The 17,441-nt window shown below is 40.9% G+C and overlaps 4 protein-coding genes across 4 annotated transcripts; 3 read left to right on the top strand and 1 right to left on the bottom strand.

Moving 5' to 3' along the window:
- The first annotated feature begins 126 nt into the window (after positions 1-126).
- LOC117465149 (L-seryl-tRNA(Sec) kinase) lies at positions 127-3,345 on the top strand. Its single transcript, XM_034108065.2, has 6 exons — positions 127-449; positions 886-1,141; positions 1,256-1,457; positions 1,556-1,631; positions 2,462-2,555; positions 3,112-3,345. The coding sequence occupies exons 1-6, from the start codon at positions 234-236 to the stop codon at positions 3,327-3,329; spliced, it is 1,062 nt and encodes a 353-aa protein (XP_033963956.1). The 5' UTR covers positions 127-233; the 3' UTR covers positions 3,330-3,345.
- A 99-nt stretch (positions 3,346-3,444) lies between these two features.
- LOC117464851 (zinc finger protein Pegasus-like) lies at positions 3,445-6,928 on the bottom strand. Its single transcript, XM_034107570.2, has 3 exons — positions 6,443-6,928; positions 6,173-6,361; positions 3,445-5,637 (listed from the first exon to the last, which is right to left on the bottom strand). The coding sequence occupies exons 1-3, from the start codon at positions 6,576-6,578 to the stop codon at positions 4,736-4,738; spliced, it is 1,227 nt and encodes a 408-aa protein (XP_033963461.1). The 5' UTR covers positions 6,579-6,928; the 3' UTR covers positions 3,445-4,735.
- A 366-nt stretch (positions 6,929-7,294) lies between these two features.
- Positions 7,295-11,676, top strand: acadsb (acyl-CoA dehydrogenase short/branched chain). The gene is made up of 11 exons (XM_034107855.2): positions 7,295-7,404; positions 7,715-7,871; positions 7,958-8,058; positions 8,155-8,361; positions 8,453-8,623; positions 8,927-9,052; positions 9,135-9,227; positions 9,321-9,410; positions 9,507-9,644; positions 10,001-10,100; positions 11,261-11,676. Exons 1-11 carry the CDS (start codon positions 7,372-7,374, stop codon positions 11,335-11,337), a joined length of 1,293 nt encoding a protein of 430 aa, XP_033963746.1. The 5' UTR covers positions 7,295-7,371; the 3' UTR covers positions 11,338-11,676.
- Positions 11,677-16,015: 4,339 nt separating this feature from the next.
- On the top strand, positions 16,016-17,441 carry hmx3b (H6 family homeobox 3b). The gene is made up of 2 exons (XM_034107966.2): positions 16,016-16,451; positions 16,762-17,441. The coding sequence occupies exons 1-2, from the start codon at positions 16,172-16,174 to the stop codon at positions 17,352-17,354; spliced, it is 873 nt and encodes a 290-aa protein (XP_033963857.1). The 5' UTR covers positions 16,016-16,171; the 3' UTR covers positions 17,355-17,441.

Here is a 17,441-nt window from a genome sequence, read left to right as displayed (position 1 = left end):
ATGACCATACTTTCCATCTAGTACACCTGTACATTTGCCTAATTTAACATATAACCTCAATTAAGTAGAACTTGCTCCCTTTGCCTTTTATTTTGAAAGGGTTTTGGCCGGAAGTCACATGGTTACTAGTGTTTTGAGGTCGAAGGATGCGGAAGTTAGCTGTCAACTGCAACCAACACCCATAGCCACAACATGTAAAAAAGATTAACTTTAAGGCGGCAGTCTGGTAGCTCATGGCAGCGGAGGAAGCCGGAGGTTTGTCCCGGACTCCGGCCTGCCTGTGTGTCCTTTGCGGGCTCCCTGCTGCCGGGAAGTCCTTTCTGGCCGGCAGAGTCCCCCGCTCCGCTGCACAGCGCGGCTGGAGAGCCAGCGTTGTGCCGTATGATGACCTGATCCCCGAGCAGGCGTTTCAGACCAGAGGGGAGGAAGACTGTGTCAAACTGCAAGAAGTAATAAAGATGGATAAGCTTCATTGGTCCCATCTCATATAACCCCGCCAAAAAAACATGTAAAGTGCCATGTAATGACACTGTTTCCAAAACTAGTAGAGTAGTATTCTTGTATTACAAGAAGAATAAGTGTATTAACGATTTCAAGGGTACGATAATAGATTACACAGAAAAAGAGGAAAAAAGGCAACATTTTTGCTGGTTTGTTTTACATTCAACAGGAACTTTGGGTTTCGGATTGTTTGACAACTCAGGCTCTGACATTGTATCGACCAAACGCTTACTAAGACCCATGTAGTCACTGAAAAGTATGATAGGTATTTTCATCCTTTGGGTTTTAGTTTAGTCTATAATGCATTGTGCCATTACAATACAATTTCATATTTCCAGCATGCATTAAAAAGGTGTCATTGATTGTCTCTTTCCCTCTCTTTAGCACACTGAATGGAAGTTACACAGACAGGCAGTTTTGCAGTGCATCGAGCAGTTCTTGGAGAAACCTGGAGTTTTGGCAGAGCTTCCGAGCAGCTGTCAGATCAACAGGGCAGCATGGAATCAATGCATCCTCCCTCTGATACAGCCTGGAGCTGAGGACCGCTCACAGGCTGACCGGGCACCACTCCTCTTTCTACTGGATGACAACTTCTACTATCCAAGCATGAGATATGAAGTGTACCAACTTGCAAGAAAGTGTAAGCACTTTCTGTTTACAGCATAGACTTCCCAATGAACTGTTGTGAAGGGCAATACTGGTAGTTTTGCAATATTTAGGCCATTTAACTAATTTGAATGTTTGTTTTTTTTAGATTCACTGGGTTTCTGCCAGGTGTATCTGCAGTGTGATGTGGAGTCCTGCATCAGCAGAAACCAGAGCAGGTCTAAACCCATTCCCACTGAAGTGATATTGGACATGGTGAAGCGCCTGGAGTCTCCAAATCCACAGAAGAACTCATGGGAGACTAACAGCATTTCACTCAACACCACAGATGATTTGTCCGAATGTGACATGTAAGACGGCAGAGTTATTACCACCAATTACTGTATTTCAAAAACATAAATAAGTTTTCATTTGTTGCCATTTCTTTCTCTGTCTGGCTTGTACTCAGGCAGATGGTGATGGAGTTGATCTCCTCGGCCCTGAGCAACCCACTGAGCCCGGCTGAAGACAACACAGAACAAAAGGTACGTCATCGTAATAATGAAAGCAAATGATGCCACTTTACATGCGTTTGTGTTGCAGTAAGGGCTGAACAATTAATCAAAATGGTGCAGAATAGCCAGTAGTTTCAAAAATCAGGACTTTATTTGTTAAATGCATGTGTAAGGCAAGGCAAGGCAAGGCAAGTTTATTAATATAGCACCTTTCAGCACCAGGCAATTCAAGGTGCTTTACAAAAATGAAAGACATTCAGACAAAGGCATTTAAAAACAGTAAAAGATAATAAAAGAAACATTAAAAGAAAAATGAAAGACATTTAAAAAATGGCATTTAAAATCAGTCATTAAAAAGAAAAGCTAATAAAATAAACATTAAAAGATAAAAGTTACAGTGCAGTCTAAGATATGAATAGTTCAATTATTTCGGTTCTTGATTTTTAATTTATTCACAGAACCTCCCTTTGGAAATCCGAACATTTCCATCCTGATTGTTAATTTAGACTGATTGTTTTCACCATGTTATGCTCGCATGACATCCACAATCGGACCCTCAGCAGGGTGTACTAGCCCCCTACTCTGCTTTGCGTTCCATAACAAAGTCTTTAAGTGTTACCTGAACACCCCGTGTTACCAAAACACTATTTTTCACCAAGAAACCTTTTAAATTAAGTTGTTTCATGCTTCAGAGATGCCCCGGCCTACAGATCATAATCTACAGACTTTAAGAAAAAGTTTTCCCTCCTACCATGATCATAAAGTTTGACAAAGAAATGAGAATAATGTTAAAATCATAATCATCTGTCAGTATATTCGCCTTAAGAGTTCAGCTCTTTTTGTGGTCTCATGCTATGCAGGAGGCAGACCGCCTGAAGTGTGCCTCTAGTGTTGTCCATCAGACTGACCAGGCCTGTCGACGCCGTATATCTGAAGCCATGATGACTGCCAGAGGTCAGTTGTGTGTGAGCCTCATCATTAATACCACACATTTCAAATAGTTTGTCAATTGGAGCAAATTGTCGTGGCTTCCTTCCTTGTTTTCTATCAAGCCACTAGACGCCTTAAACAGACATTGTTAACTATGTTTCTTTCCTTTATATTTGTGTTACTTACAGTTGATGAGTTGCTTGGCCTCCGATGGTTTGGATGATATTATGCAATGGGATTGCTCAAAATAAAATAACAAACTTTTACACATGTAACAAAGAAAAGAGGCCTTTACAATAGTCAAAACAAAGAGGCAAAACTCAAATATAATAACAAACAACTTGGGTATTGTTTTTTGCTTTCTTTCTTTGTTAAGGCTTATATAACATGATAACTTAAAGGGTAATTGAACGGTTAAAAACGGTGCCTCGATGGCGTCTTTCTGCCCATCACTGTCACTTTAGAGGAGGCGCCGTGGGAATTGTAGACTTTTCTACTCTGGTTGACTACAGACGTCACGATTAGGTGGCCTTTCTTATTATTACAAATTGTTTTGATAATTGTGTCCCCTTAATTCCAGAGAATCAAGTCGCCCCTGAGCACATGAGGTCTTTGGCCGCTCAGCTGAACGAGTCTAAAGCAACGTTTCTTCACAACCTGCGGAGACAGTTTCTAGAGGAAGCGTCTTTCACCAAAGAAGAGGACATTGATGTGGGACGTGTGGTGGAAAGAGCAGTGGATGTTTTTGATCACGAGAAAAAGGAAATCCTGTTGAGAATCATAAATGAAAATAAATGATTTGAATTTTCACAAAGGCAGATTTAATCGCTTCAAAAACACAAGTAAATGCAAGACACTGTAATTATTTCATGTTCATTAAATGTACTTTTGCTGGTGATTGTGGCACTAAGTAAGTTATATATATATTTTTTTAATTAATCTCCCTTCAAAACCAATTTACACATCACTGGAATATGGGGTCAGTAAACAAATGCTATACTTACTTATGACTAAAGAGACACAAACCCATTGATCTCAGATGTTTACTTTCTGTTCATACAAAGATAATCACAAACAAACAAGTTACCCTGTCTTAACTTTAGACCATGATTCACACAATGAAAAAGCTATTCATTAAAATATAAAGTATTATTACGTCACATTATATCTTGGAGTCACAGAGACCTCAACAGTGTCTTAACATCTACTATACACGGCAGCTACAGTGAAATTAGATTTGTCCTAAAATGTGTTAAAAAAACTACTAAATAAAAAAGATAAATATAAAATTGTTTTATGGGAATAAATAAGTAACAAGAAAAGGATATTGAAATCTATCTTCCTGATATGGCTGACACTTTCTGCAGTCTGTTAAATGAGGTGTAAATATCAGAACAGGAAGCAGAAACAAACGTGTGATTTGAACAGAAAATTTGACAATTATTTGTTCAGTTTCTTTCAGTAGAATATATCCAGCCAGTTCAACTGAGGTGAAAACCTTGGTGTATAATTACTAATTAGATAAAAATCACCTTGATGAATGGCAAACAGTGGCGAAGCTCGTCATTTTTTATGTTAAACACTTGGTATTTCATAAAAAATGTCTCATATATAACAGCCTGTGTGTAAGGTAATTCACCGCAGAGTAGTGAGACAACATAATCAAACACAAGCAGCTGCAATGGCACAGAAGGACAGTGGTCACAATGCCCTTAATTATACTGGGAGGCGTGTGGTGCAGTGGGTTGTGCATTGGTGTTCGGATCAGGGGGTCACAGGTTCAAACCCCACTGCAGTCAGCATGTCGTTGTGTCCCTGGGCTAGACACTTCACACCAAATTGCTCCTGTGGGGATTGCCCACAGTATTGAGTATGTAAGTCGCTTTGGATAAAAGCGTCTAACAAGTGACATGTATGTAATACTGACTGTCGGATGAGTTGAAAAGACAATTTAGTGAGCTTCAATATGTGTTTTACTGTAAAACTGTTGCAAGACTGTTGGTAGGTTTACCCGTTGTATGTATTAATTCAAAACTAATATGAAAAGCTTAAAGCCATGTAGAACTGCAATAAGGCAACAATAAAGTTAGTATAAAACAAAAAGGGAATTGTAAAAATCTACATAAGAAAAAAAATTGAAAATGTAAATCAGTCACCTTGATGCAATACAATACATAAGGATTCAAGACTCCATTATGAAGGAATCACTTTGTATGTTGTCCACGGGCAAAATGGCATGAAAAGTCGTATTTGTCAGTGCACATGTGCCCACAGATGTTACACTGGAATGGGTGCTCGTAACCATGGCAGCCCATGTGAATGGTGTAGAGGATATAATCCTGAAAGTGAATATCACAGTGCTCGCATTTATTTAACAGCAGTTGCTCGGATGTGGTCAGGGCAGGGGGGGGTGAGCTCGGCTGGCTGCTAACACTCGCAGTAAGAGTGTTCATGCTGTTGTCAAAGCCCAGGCCGGGAACAGGACTGTAACTCCTGCAGCCTGAGGTGGGAGATTCATTTTTAGGAGGTGAAGTCTGCACTTGATTTGAACACATCGCTATAGGTTCACTAGAGATCTGGTGAATGATGATGGGCTTCTCGTCTTTAAAGGACTCTCTGTCAGGGGATGCACGAGGATGGAGGTCTGCTAACTGGCCGGCAAGTGTAGACAACTGGTCCAGTGGGTTAGTAAAAGTGAAACCATTAGCACCTCTGTTGTGACGGTCATTCTCATCCAAGTTCTCACTGCTGTTCAAATTGTGATGGATCTTGTGAGGAAAGTTATTCAGATAATCTGATTTTGGCATCGTCATGGAGTGAGAGTTTAAGTTGATGAGTAGTCGCCTGGTGAAGCCCGGTGAGCCGGTCCTCTTCTGCAGGGAAGTCAGCATTCTCTTATTGGTGAACGGAGAGCGGATGGCCCTCGTTGGGAGGAGCTTGTGGCGGCGGCGGCGGTGGTGAGACAGGTTGCTGCGGTCGCTACAGCAGAAGGCGCAGAGGTCACATTTGTACGGCTTCTCTCCTGTGTGCGAGCGCATGTGTGCTTCCAAGTGGCGCTCGTACGCTGAAGCAAACGGGCACAGCTGGCAGCGATGAGGCTTTTCTCCTAGGGAAGAAATTAAGAGCAAAAATAATATGGTTATAGTCAAACAAACTTTATTGTGAAAGAGTCAACAGTTATGAGGTTGTAAGTACAATGTTTTATGTGTTCAGCACAAGAGATTGAACAGTAAAGGACTTGATGATTAGTGATGGGAAGATTTAGGATTTGAGGTCAATGCAAACATTACAAATGTATAGTTAGATGATCGTGGTGAAGTTTCGTTAACAGGGTAAGTGTGAATATTCTCACAAGTGACTAATACAAAATCTGTCAGGAAGTAAAGAGCAGAGCCTATTAAAACAAAATGTAATGTCAATATATATAAAAGCTTTGAAATCTTGAAGAGACTCGCACAATATTGCTGTTTTAAAATGTATTTTCCATCCTTTACTTATGCCGGGGACCTTCTGATTCAATCATACCTTATACAGCATTGTTCTTTTCACTAAAAAGGGTGTTCACCATGAATGATCTGTGATGCAGATAGATGTTTAGACATGGTGTTGCCCTTATGAATGAATGCAATGTTAACACTGACCTGTGTGGATGCGGGTGTGCTCTATTAAACGAGCCATGCCTTTGTTTGCATAGCTGCAGTAGCTACACTTGTATTTCCCATCGATGGTCCTTTCTAGGCCGTCTATCTGAACTTCTGGCCCATCCTCGACAGGTAGGCTCACCTCCACCGAGGGAGGATCCAGACCGTTCTGCTCACTCCTGGAGGCAACTAAAACCAGACACACAATGACTTTAGTATTTGACCTTTAACAAAGATATTTGTTTATAATGAATTGTACTCAAATCCTACCTGCTTGAAAGGGCTGCCCTGACTCCTTTTCACCACAAACAGAGCCTGAGATCATGTTGACATGCTGAGTTTGTTGTGTCAGGTATTCTTGAAATTCCTTTACAAAATCCACAGGCTCGGTTTTTATCTCTTCCATCCTCCTTCTGTGTTGAACCTAGAATTACCCCAGAGGAATGGTGTAAAGCTCAGCAACTTGTACTGCTGATATCCTTCAGTAGGTAAGTGAAAGGACGTTAGTAGCCTATGTTGATTGTTAGCTCATAGCAACAACAATGCTAACATTGTCCAGCTGAGCTAGCTCGACCCTTTATCGTACTTTTCATAATTATTAAAAACGATTATCTAACGCTATCCGTCACGCAGCTCTTATCCAACCTTTCAGTGTCAAAGTAACATTATCGCTAAGCAGGAAAAAAGGGAAAAGTGGGCCCTGGATTGTTAACAGGTGAAAGCTTCCGTTTTTGCTGATACGTCAGTTTTCCGTGTCCCCGGAAACGCATCTGCTGCCTTCGTGTACTGTAGGTAAAACAAATTATTTACATATTGACCTTTACAAAAGACGATCATATTATAAAAAAAACTGTCTGGGATACACTTCTCAAATACCTTTTACAATATTTAGTTTTTTCCGGGTTCCCACGAAGCCGGGTTTTGTCCCATTCATGTATTCACTGTAGCTATGACACGGTCTTTAATTCAGTAAAACAAATCATATATTCAAAATTAGCATGCCTTTCTTCCACACACAGTAAATCACTCCCATTTTTTTTTTTTTTTTAAACCTATTAAAGGGCATCCTGATTAGTTGATTGTGCTGTAGCCTACTTACAGTACAGTTTTCGCAATCACGCATTGACCATACAAGTTCAGTGTCCGATTGTCATATGAGGCACTTGAAAGCAGCATCACATCACATTTCGTAAGAAGTCATGGCTGCACCACTGGTCAGGATTTTCTCAAAGGTGAGACTGAATACTATTGTCCCAGTTTATAACATTTCTCTTGTTTCGGCACTGATTTTAAAAATACTTTCCTCTGTATAAATCCCTTATCCTTGAACTACGTCACATAACCCGACTGGCTCTTATGACGATGTTGATGTTGTTAGCATACTGCTAATGCTATCATAAAACACAAACGAGTATCACTGAAATAATTCATCAACTTCATATTGGTGATGAATAATGGCTGTGTCGCACTCTTGTTCAAAGCTTGCATTAACTTCAGTACGCATATATACATTTAAAACACTGTCGTCTGTCCTGGTTTCAGTCGTGCAGACAGATCTGTCGACCATGGGGTGCATGTCAGGCTGGATGGAGGAGCAGGTCTACCCATCCTGCCACAGAAACATCCACAGACCAGGGGGTTGTCTCCTTTCCTCCCCTTCAAACCTTTTCTGAGGAGGAGAGCATGATGAGGGAAGCAGGTGAGCTGGACACATGATCTGCTGATGCTGACAGCTGGAGACAGACATTCCCTTAAACTCTTTACATGTGTTTTGTTCTTCAACAGTTAAAAAATATGCACAAGAACGCATTGCTCCGTTTGTGTCAAAGATGGATGAAAACTCTGCGATGGACCAGGAAGTGCTGACGTCTCTCTTTGAACAGGGTGTATGTAATTTGTTAAATTGTGAATTAACACACATTATGCATAATCCAGTGTTTTCTTTCTATCCACTGACTCTGATGTTGAATTTACTTTCACAGCTCATGGGCATTGAGATTGACCCAGAATACAATGGCACTGGCTCCACCTTCTTCTCTTCCATTCTGGTCATCGAGGAGCTGGCGAAGGTGGACCCCTCTGTGGCAGTGCTCTGTGACATCCAGAACACACTGATCAACACACTGTTTAGCAACCTGGGTACAGCAGCTCAGAAAGAGCATTACCTCAACCGACTGTCCACTGACATGGTGAGGAGTGTGACATACTGGCTCTCCGTGTATGGCATATAACACGAAGCTTCTCTGAATTCCATTATACTGCCTGTTTCATGTCACACAGGTTGGAAGCTTCTGCCTCTCTGAAGCAGAGTCGGGGAGTGATGCCTTCTCTCTGAAGACACGTGCTGAAAAACACAAGGACTATTACATCATCAATGGTTCCAAGATGTGGATCAGCAATGCAGAGCATGCAGGTGTCTTCCTGGTCATGGCCAATGTAGACCCCTCTGCTGTGAGTAACTACACATCTTTTTATTCTTGTTCGATTATTTCAGCTTAAATCATTTGATGGTATTTCTCTAGGAAAGTCTTAATTTAAATATACCTTACTTCTTCATCTCACGTCGCAAAGAAATCAGATTTCCCCTCATATCTTAAATGCATTTGAGCTCTTGATAGCGATTGTTAACATGTAATACAAACTAGCCAAATCACACTGAAATTGTCACATTTAAACTGAGACCTCTCTAACTAAAAAAGATGGTGCCACTATGATCAACAGAATGTGAAGAAAAAACTCCCTTTGGTTTGACAGGGGTACAAAGGCATCACCTGCTTCATCGTGGACCGGGACACGGAGGGGCTTGAGATTGGCAAGAAGGAGAACAAGCTTGGCCTGCGTTCATCCTCCACCTGCCCGCTCAACTTTGACAATGTCAAGGTAACACAGAACACCTTTTAAGTGAACTCCATTAAGATATGCACACTGTGACTTTGACTAAGTCCTTGCTTTTTTGTTGCAGGTACCAGAGACGAACATTTTGGGACAGATTGGTCAAGGATACAAGTACGCTATTGGAATGTTGAATGAGGGTAGGATTGGAATTGCCGCTCAGGTAAACCTTTTTAATTTAAATAATGGAATTAAAACAGGCTCAATGTGTTCCATTCAGTGTCCAATGAGTGTTCATGTTGTGTCTGTGTTTCAGATGATTGGTCTGGCACAGGGTTGCTTCGACAACACTATTCCGTACACCCGACAGAGAAAGCAGTTCGGACAACGCATTTTTGACTTCCAGGTTCACAATAGTCTTCCCTCTTCACACAACATGTTTGTATTTATCCACATTTGGTCATGGGTTCTAATGTTGTTCTGGTTCTCTTTGTTTTTGCAGGGCATGCAGCACCAAATAGCCCACGTAGCGACACAGATTGAAGCCGGTCGGTTGCTGACGTACAACGCCGCTCGTCTGAAGGAAGCCGGGAGACCTTTCATCAAGGAGGCCTGCATGGCCAAATACTTCACTGCAGAGGTGACGACCTGATCCAGTGACCGCACCTCAACACAATGATGGTGTCACTGAGGGTTTTGGACGTGTTTAAATGTATTTCTAGAAAATATTGGTGTTATCTGTTTTATTTTATGTTTTTCTAAGGATTTCCCCCCCTTGTAATAATACTTTGCTGTTATATACATTTTCACAATTGTTCCGATTCCTTACAATATGTGTAGCTGAACTTTGATTCCTCTCATTATAGTTTCATTCATTAAAAGCTGCATGTTTTTATATCTATTCTATGTACTGCTTTCATGGCAAAGAAACTCCTGAAAAATATACGAAACTTCTTCCTGTCTTTATCTGAGTCATAATATTTGTTGTTTCCTCAGGTTGCAAGCCTTACAACATCTAAATGCATCGAATGGATGGGAGGAGTAGGCTTCACCAAGGACTACCCCATAGAGAAATACTACAGAGACTGTAAAATTGGTGAGCATGATGCAACAAATATTGACGTTTGTTTTACATTTTTTAATGAGAGCTGCTTTTAGATAACTGTGACTTAAAGGGGACCTATCATGCAAAATGAACTTTTTGATATCTTTTATACATAAATATGTGTCCCCGGTGCGTCGGGGAACTCACGCAGCGTCAGAAAATAAAACCCTTTCTCTTTTCCTCCGTACCCACATCTTTTAAAAACGGGTGTACAAGGAGGGATACAGATTTGCTGCCGATATTACATAATTTCGGATGGTGGACCCACAGAGAGTTGCTATCAGAAACAATGCCTGACGTGTTTTGGATGTAATATGGTATTTTTTACATTAGCAAGCATCGCTAACACTCAGAGCTAACTTGTACTGGAGAGCAAATGTTTAAAAAGCAGGAAATAAAAAAAAGGAACTCACCTTGTGGTAAACCCACAAGAGAAAAAAATGTTGAGCTCCATACTGTTTCAGAAATAATCCTTGATGTGGTTTGGAACAGGAAGGTGTTTTATCACAGCAGAATTGAACTATCTCCGGTAGAATTCTGATCAGGCATTAGCTCCGCCTCCTCCTCTTTTTTTTTTTTTTAAGCTAAGGACCCAAAATCCGCGTTTCTCTAAACAGGACTGGAATAGAGAGATATGAGGGATGTCTAAAATGCATGATCTGTTTATATTTTGAGAAAAACACATCATAGACATGTTTTTATATATCTGAGACCCATATGCCTAAAAATAGCATGATAGGTGCACTTTAAGCCGCAATATAGAAAAGTACACAGCTCCTGAAGGGCTGGGGGAAGGTCAGGTGTAGCTGTTTGTGATTGGACCAGAGTGGGGTGGAGGGAAAGGCTGATGCTAGTGGCTGTAATCGGACTCTGCAGGAATTCCCCCAGTCTGACCCCTCACAGTGCCATTATACCAACACACAGCCAGGGAACCTGCCAGGGCAACATGTCACTTTTCCTGTCAACACCAGCCTTTTGGCTCCCGAGTTATCCAGCTGGAGCTCCGGCAGCCTGAGCTGCATAATGAGCCCCTTTGTGTCCTGATAGGGAAAGCTGCAGGTTCATGTTTTCTGCAGAGGAATAGACTAAAATGGACCTTGTTTTGTGCTGCTGGAATTCAACCTAATGCTTTGTTTCGCCTCCATGTGCAGGTACCATTTATGAGGGCACAACAAATATCCAGCTATCCACTATTGCCAAGTTCATTGATAAGGAATATGATCACTGAACACATCCTTCGGAGCCCGAGGGATTGCACTCCGCTGTGTTACCCTCCATTACCTTCTCCTCAAATGACTCTGGGCGATGCCTTGCTGTAGATCTTCTAGAATTTCTCTAGAGTTTTGTTGCAGTTCTATATGTTTGCTTTTGTTAAGTAGTTTGCACTAATGATGTGACTGATGCTGTGGTTCCATTTCTCCAGCTTTAGGGTTAAAGTTATTTTTATTCTATTTTCTTTCTGTCAAACTTTTACAAAAGTCTAGGAATACAAAATGTCATATCGATAGAGCTGCCACTAACGGTTATCTTTGTTATCAAATAAACTGCAGATTATTTTCTAACTTAATCGCTACGTCTATAAAATGTGAAACAAGTACATCCAAGTCCAAGTTGATGTTTTAAAAAAAAAAAAAGATATTCAGTTAAATGATATAAAACTGATAAAAGCAGGAAATCTAATTTTTACATAAATATTTTCTTTAATTGATTTTCTAATAGTTGGCTTTTGTTTTCTGTGAATTGACCAATCGTTGCAGCTTTACCCCTCCCCCTCTTGGCCATATTCTTCGTCTGTTTATTGAGATATGGTGGTGAATCATGTCAGAATAGAATAACTGATTCATATGTTTCAATATGACAATTTTTAAAGATTTTGATTTTCTTTGAATGTTTCAGTGCCTTCAGAGGGTCTGCTGTGACTGAGCTGAATAACTTAGAAAGTCTGTCTTCGCAGGATACTCTCAAATAGGTGAACTGGTACCACTCACTTATATGCTCCAGAAATACTGTACAGTTCCTCGTTATGTAAAACTAGTAGATAATTTACATCGTATCATGAAATTCTCTGTACAGAGCGATTATCAATAACTTTGGCAATATCAATAAATGTGAATTATACTGAATCAACCCTCTTTCTGTGGTGTGACTGAGGCAGATGAATGTATATATACGTGTATGTAGTACGGAATGGTACGGAAGATGCTGTGGCCACTTTGGTTCACATCATCACTAAACATTTAGACAAACGTAACACTTATGCAAGAGCCCTCTTCCTAGACTTCTCATCAGCATTCAACACAATACAAGCAGACATCTTGGTGTCAAAAATGGCCAAAATGGAAGTAAATCCATACCTGATTTACTGGTATGCTGCTTTCCTCACCAGTAGAGAGCAACTTGTGAAGGTTAACAAAACCCTGTCATCTGCCATCACAACCAATGTAGGGGCCCCCCAGGGCTGCGTGAGTTCAGCTGTGCTCTTTACTCTCTACACTGATGATTGTCGTACCAACACACCAAATCAATTCATCATGAAGTACTCTGATGATACTGCAATAATATCTCTGCTCAGTAACACAGACGACCCTGAGCTGCACCAACAGGCTGTAAATCAGGTGGTCGAGTGGACTGATAACAATGCTCTTGAGATCAACACCAAGAAAACTGAGGAAATCATTTTTGGCTCACCATCTGACTCCCATAAAGTCCCCATTGTCATCCATACAGATGAGATCAAGCAGGGAGTTTCATACAAATACTTGGGTGTAATGATTGACCATCTGCTGTCATGGAAGGATCACATTGATTATCTGTGCAAAAGGACAAAACAAAGAATGTATTTTCTCCGCCGTCTTAGGTCTTTTGGCGCGAGCAGAGAAATTCTTCTGTTCTTTACATCTGTGATCATGTCCATTCTACAGTACTGCAATACTACCTGGTACAAATGTCTGTCGGCAGCGTTACAATCAAAACTGCTCCACCTGTTAAAGATCTGCTCAAAGATTGCTGGTCAACCCTGTCAGAGACTCTATGACTCAGCCTATCATAACAACCTAGTGAGGCGGTCCAACAACATCATCTCCGACCCAAACCATGCTCTGAACAGTGAATATGAACTGCTACCATCTAATCGGAGATACAGGGTCCCACGATTCAATGAAGTCAGACTGAAGCACTCCTTTGTGCATCAGTCAGTCCTCACAGTAAATACAGAGCTAAATCCCAGATCAGATGCACGCTGAAGGCTCTTTGAGCATGTTTTTCTCTCACTGATTGTGCTGTTATGTTAAATGTTTGTGTTTCATGTATTTGTGTATGCATATGTGTCTGTTGATGTTGGACATGGAGCTGCTGTGACGTAAGTCACATTTCAGACTTGATCTGACAATAAAGTAATATCGTATCGTATCGTACAGTCTATGATGAATACATAGTTCTGTCACTAGATGGCAGCATTCTCCAGAGGGACAGCAGCACTCTGAGTTGAGACGGCTTCGAGAACAGTCAATTACCGCATCATTTAACAGCCTGTCACCTCTAATGATATTTTATATCAATTTAATTATGCTGGTGCTTCAGATGAAAAGAGCCTGCCTTGTATAATTGACTCACTGATAATTTTTCAGCTGATTACATTTCCACTGCCTGCATGTGCCGTGTAAAATGAGGTTTATTGTTTTACACAACACAGACAAGCTGTGTCTATGTTAACAGACCTGTAATAGCCATTACCCATGATGACCCCTTGTAAAAAAATGATCTTATGAGGAATCCATTAATCACTGGCAGTACCTATGTATTGATTAGGATAATAACTGTCGGATTAATACCCGCTGCAGTGATAGAGTTGCTAAAATATGTAGATGTTCAGATCCCCATTTGGTTAAGGGTTATAAACGGTTACAATTCAAACATCCAAAATATTGTCTTTTTTTAATACATTTATTAAAATGTATTTTAACAGGGAATAACAAAGCTCTCTTTTACTGGTGCCCCACAAATGTTGTTTCTAACTCTATAGAAAAAGAAGAAAGCAAGTAAAAAATGTATGTAGTAGTAGTAGTTTTCTCTTATTTTGAATTATTCCACATACACAAAAAACAAAATATTATCAAACAGTATTCTAGTATTGTGACCATAACATTTTATTTACTGATTTATTGTTGATACTGAGATACCTGCTCAAACAGCAGTTACTTTATATTTGTATTTGAAATGAAGGTATCATTTAGGCATGGGTCATCACTGATAGTACTATCGTGTTTTATGTGTGATGTAATTAGATGTAATTATGACAGGTTCAAAATGACTTGGGATAAAATGTCCCTAACCAGACTAGATGTTTTGCCCAAACATTGTTCACAAATGACTGAATTGAAACACATGGTTCTTTTGGAATCATTGATTTAGTGGACCTTGTTTCCCCCACTGATCCACTCTGACTTGTTCTGTCTATTGTGCAAGCCCCTGCTTAATGAACATAATCTGATGAAAACACAGCTATCTGCTTTTGTCTCTGCATCTGCAAACGCGGCTCAAATAGCCTCTTTCTCCGCCCCCATCTTTAACACAGCTATGAGACCTCTAATTATGCAGGGATTCAAGTAGCTTTTCACAAAACACAGTGTTGTCCTTCAGAGCTGGAGAGCGCTCCCTGAGCTAAAAGGACAGGCTGCATGTTTGTAGGTTGAGCAAATTCAATTGTTATGATTAGTGCTCTGCATCTGCTTCAGGTTTGGTTTAAATAGTGAATCTTAAATGTATCTCGTTTGAATTTTGTATCTTCACTTATTTTTATTTTGCCGTTCTATACAAATAAGTCTGAGCAGAATGTTAAAAAAAAAAAAAAAGTATCTATATCCAAAGACAGGCATGCAGACTTTTTGTGTGTGTTTGCTTTAGGGTTTTTTGAGCCGAATACATTTAAAGTACAATCCAGAGGTCAGAAAAGGTTGAAAAATCCAGCATTTAAAATCCCTCTCGCCTGGTGAAGTCTAAAACATGCATTGTTCATAGAAAAACGGTTTGAAAGCTGAACATTTTAAACTAAATTGGTGTCTTTATCTTCTGTTATATCATCTAATCTGACCAAATGTAATCAGGTCTAATTGCACAATATATTTTTGCTACATTCAGATCATTATTACACTTGTTTATCCTCATCATGCATTGCATCACCTGCTGCTGCCTCTATGGGTTTGCAAGCTTTTGTACAAAGCAGATTTGAAAAGCCTTTGTCACAATGGTAAGCATTCAATTTGATGTCTGCCTGTAGCACTTCCTGACAAAATATAATTATATTGAAGTCAATGAGATCTGGTGCAGTACAAATGCAGGTATATTGCTTTCCGGTTACAAACAGGTGGAACGAATCAGTTTCAAATAACAGATGAATGACATTGATCTTCAGCATGTCACAATTCTACAAAGAATCATGAATCATCTTCTATAATTACATATCTTGCTAAATGAAATTAATATGATGTCCTTTTTCAAGTCGAAGTCATTTTGTGTGTGTTTTTGTTTTGTGTGGCTTGCATTAGTGCGTAAACTGTGCGTAATATGTGTGCCAAATCCAAACTGTGTACAGCTCCACGTTGAGGTATGATAGTCCCTTCACCATTTATTCAATTTACTAACAGGTGATTGTGGCACGTGCACGCCCCAAAACCCCCGAGACGTTCTCCTCTTTATTCTAATTGGATGATAAGTGGCTGCGTACTGTTGAGCCCGAAGCCAAAACGCTTGCGCGGTCCTTTTTTCTTTGGAGTCCATTCTCGTCACAGCCCCTCGCGGACTCATCCCACATCCCATTCGCTATTGTACCTGCCCAATAGCAGAGACTGAGCGCGTTTTAAGTCGGTTGGCATTTTACATTTCATCATTGCAATCCAGCGCGAGTTTGACGCAGTGATCTCTGAGCTCTCATTCAGATCAGCTGATTTCCCACCTCTCTCTTTCTCTCTCTCGCATAGTTTTAACATAAAACAAGATCTTTTTTTTCAAGCGTTTCTTTTCCTAGATAAGTTTTGATGGTGATCCACAACGGACAGTAAACTGTGATGGCAGACTCTGATGCGCAAGAGACTCGCCAACCTGCAAAAGACTCTCCGTTCTCCATAAAGAACCTGCTGAACATCGAAGACAAACCAGCGAAGCCCAAAAGCTTCCTCGGTTCGTCCAGAGGAGTCTTTGAAGGCAACTTCTTCTCTCGGCTCGGGGACTTGTCCTTCCCTCGGTTTGAGTTGCCCACACAGAGAATTGGACTATCGGCGCAGTATTTGGAGAGAGCGTCTACCTGGTGGTACCCATACACACTCGGGACTCATCTCAGGACTGGAGGTAAATACTATTAACTTTGTTGATGAGAGAAATGTAATGTTTTAGAAAAATCTGAATTTGGATTTATTTTAGAGCAAAAGGCCCATTGCGTCATATCAGGAAGGGATGCCATATTATGGGATTTAAAATAGCCACTGGCAATATAAGGAAGTATGGCTGTATCCCTTAATGTGAATTTGTCAACCAAAGTTCCCATAGTTTATTTCGCCAATAGGCCAATAATAAATGTCTATAATTCATTTTGAAACATGTTTTGCCTTTCAGGATATAGTGGAAAGACATTTAAATACCTTTGTGTTCCTTCCTCCAGGGTCTGAGAAGGCCAGCCTGAGAGAAGTTTCGCCGGCACCGGACAGGCGATCCCCGGATCTCCAAAAAATAGACCAAGATGCCAAAGAGGAAAGCGCCGACGAAGATATCGCGCTGGATGAAAGTGACTCTGAAGAGCCAAAGAAAGAAATAGACCAGGAAGACGACTGGAGGAGGAAAACGGACGAGCTGGACTCCGATAAAAAACACTGTCGAAAGAAGAAGACGCGCACGGTGTTTTCCAGGAGTCAGGTCTTCCAGCTGGAGTCCACCTTCGACATCAAGCGCTACCTGAGCAGCTCGGAGAGGGCCGGCCTGGCTGCGTCCCTGCACTTGACAGAGACGCAGGTGAAAATCTGGTTTCAGAACCGGAGGAATAAGTGGAAAAGGCAGCTGGCCGCGGAGCTGGAGGCGGCCAACATGAGTCATGCGGCGGCGCAGAGGATTGTGCGTGTTCCCATACTTTACCACGAGAACGGAGCCCCAGAATCGGCCGGGGGCCCCGCTTCAAACTCACCGAGCAGCCAGTCACTGCTGGCTTTCCCCCACCACATGTACTATTCCCACCACGTCCCACTGTTGAGGCCTGTGTAACACTGACTGTGCACCATGCGCTGTACACATGTTTTTAAATGATTGACCTTCATTGGAAAAAAATACACATTTTGTACATTTTGTAGA

This window comes from Pseudochaenichthys georgianus, chromosome 19 (genome assembly GCF_902827115.2).
Source record: "Pseudochaenichthys georgianus chromosome 19, fPseGeo1.2, whole genome shotgun sequence".
Lineage (NCBI taxonomy): Eukaryota > Metazoa > Chordata > Actinopteri > Perciformes > Channichthyidae > Pseudochaenichthys > Pseudochaenichthys georgianus.
The sequence above is the reverse complement of the archived record's forward strand: the minus strand, read 5'-3'. Positions and strand labels throughout refer to the sequence as shown.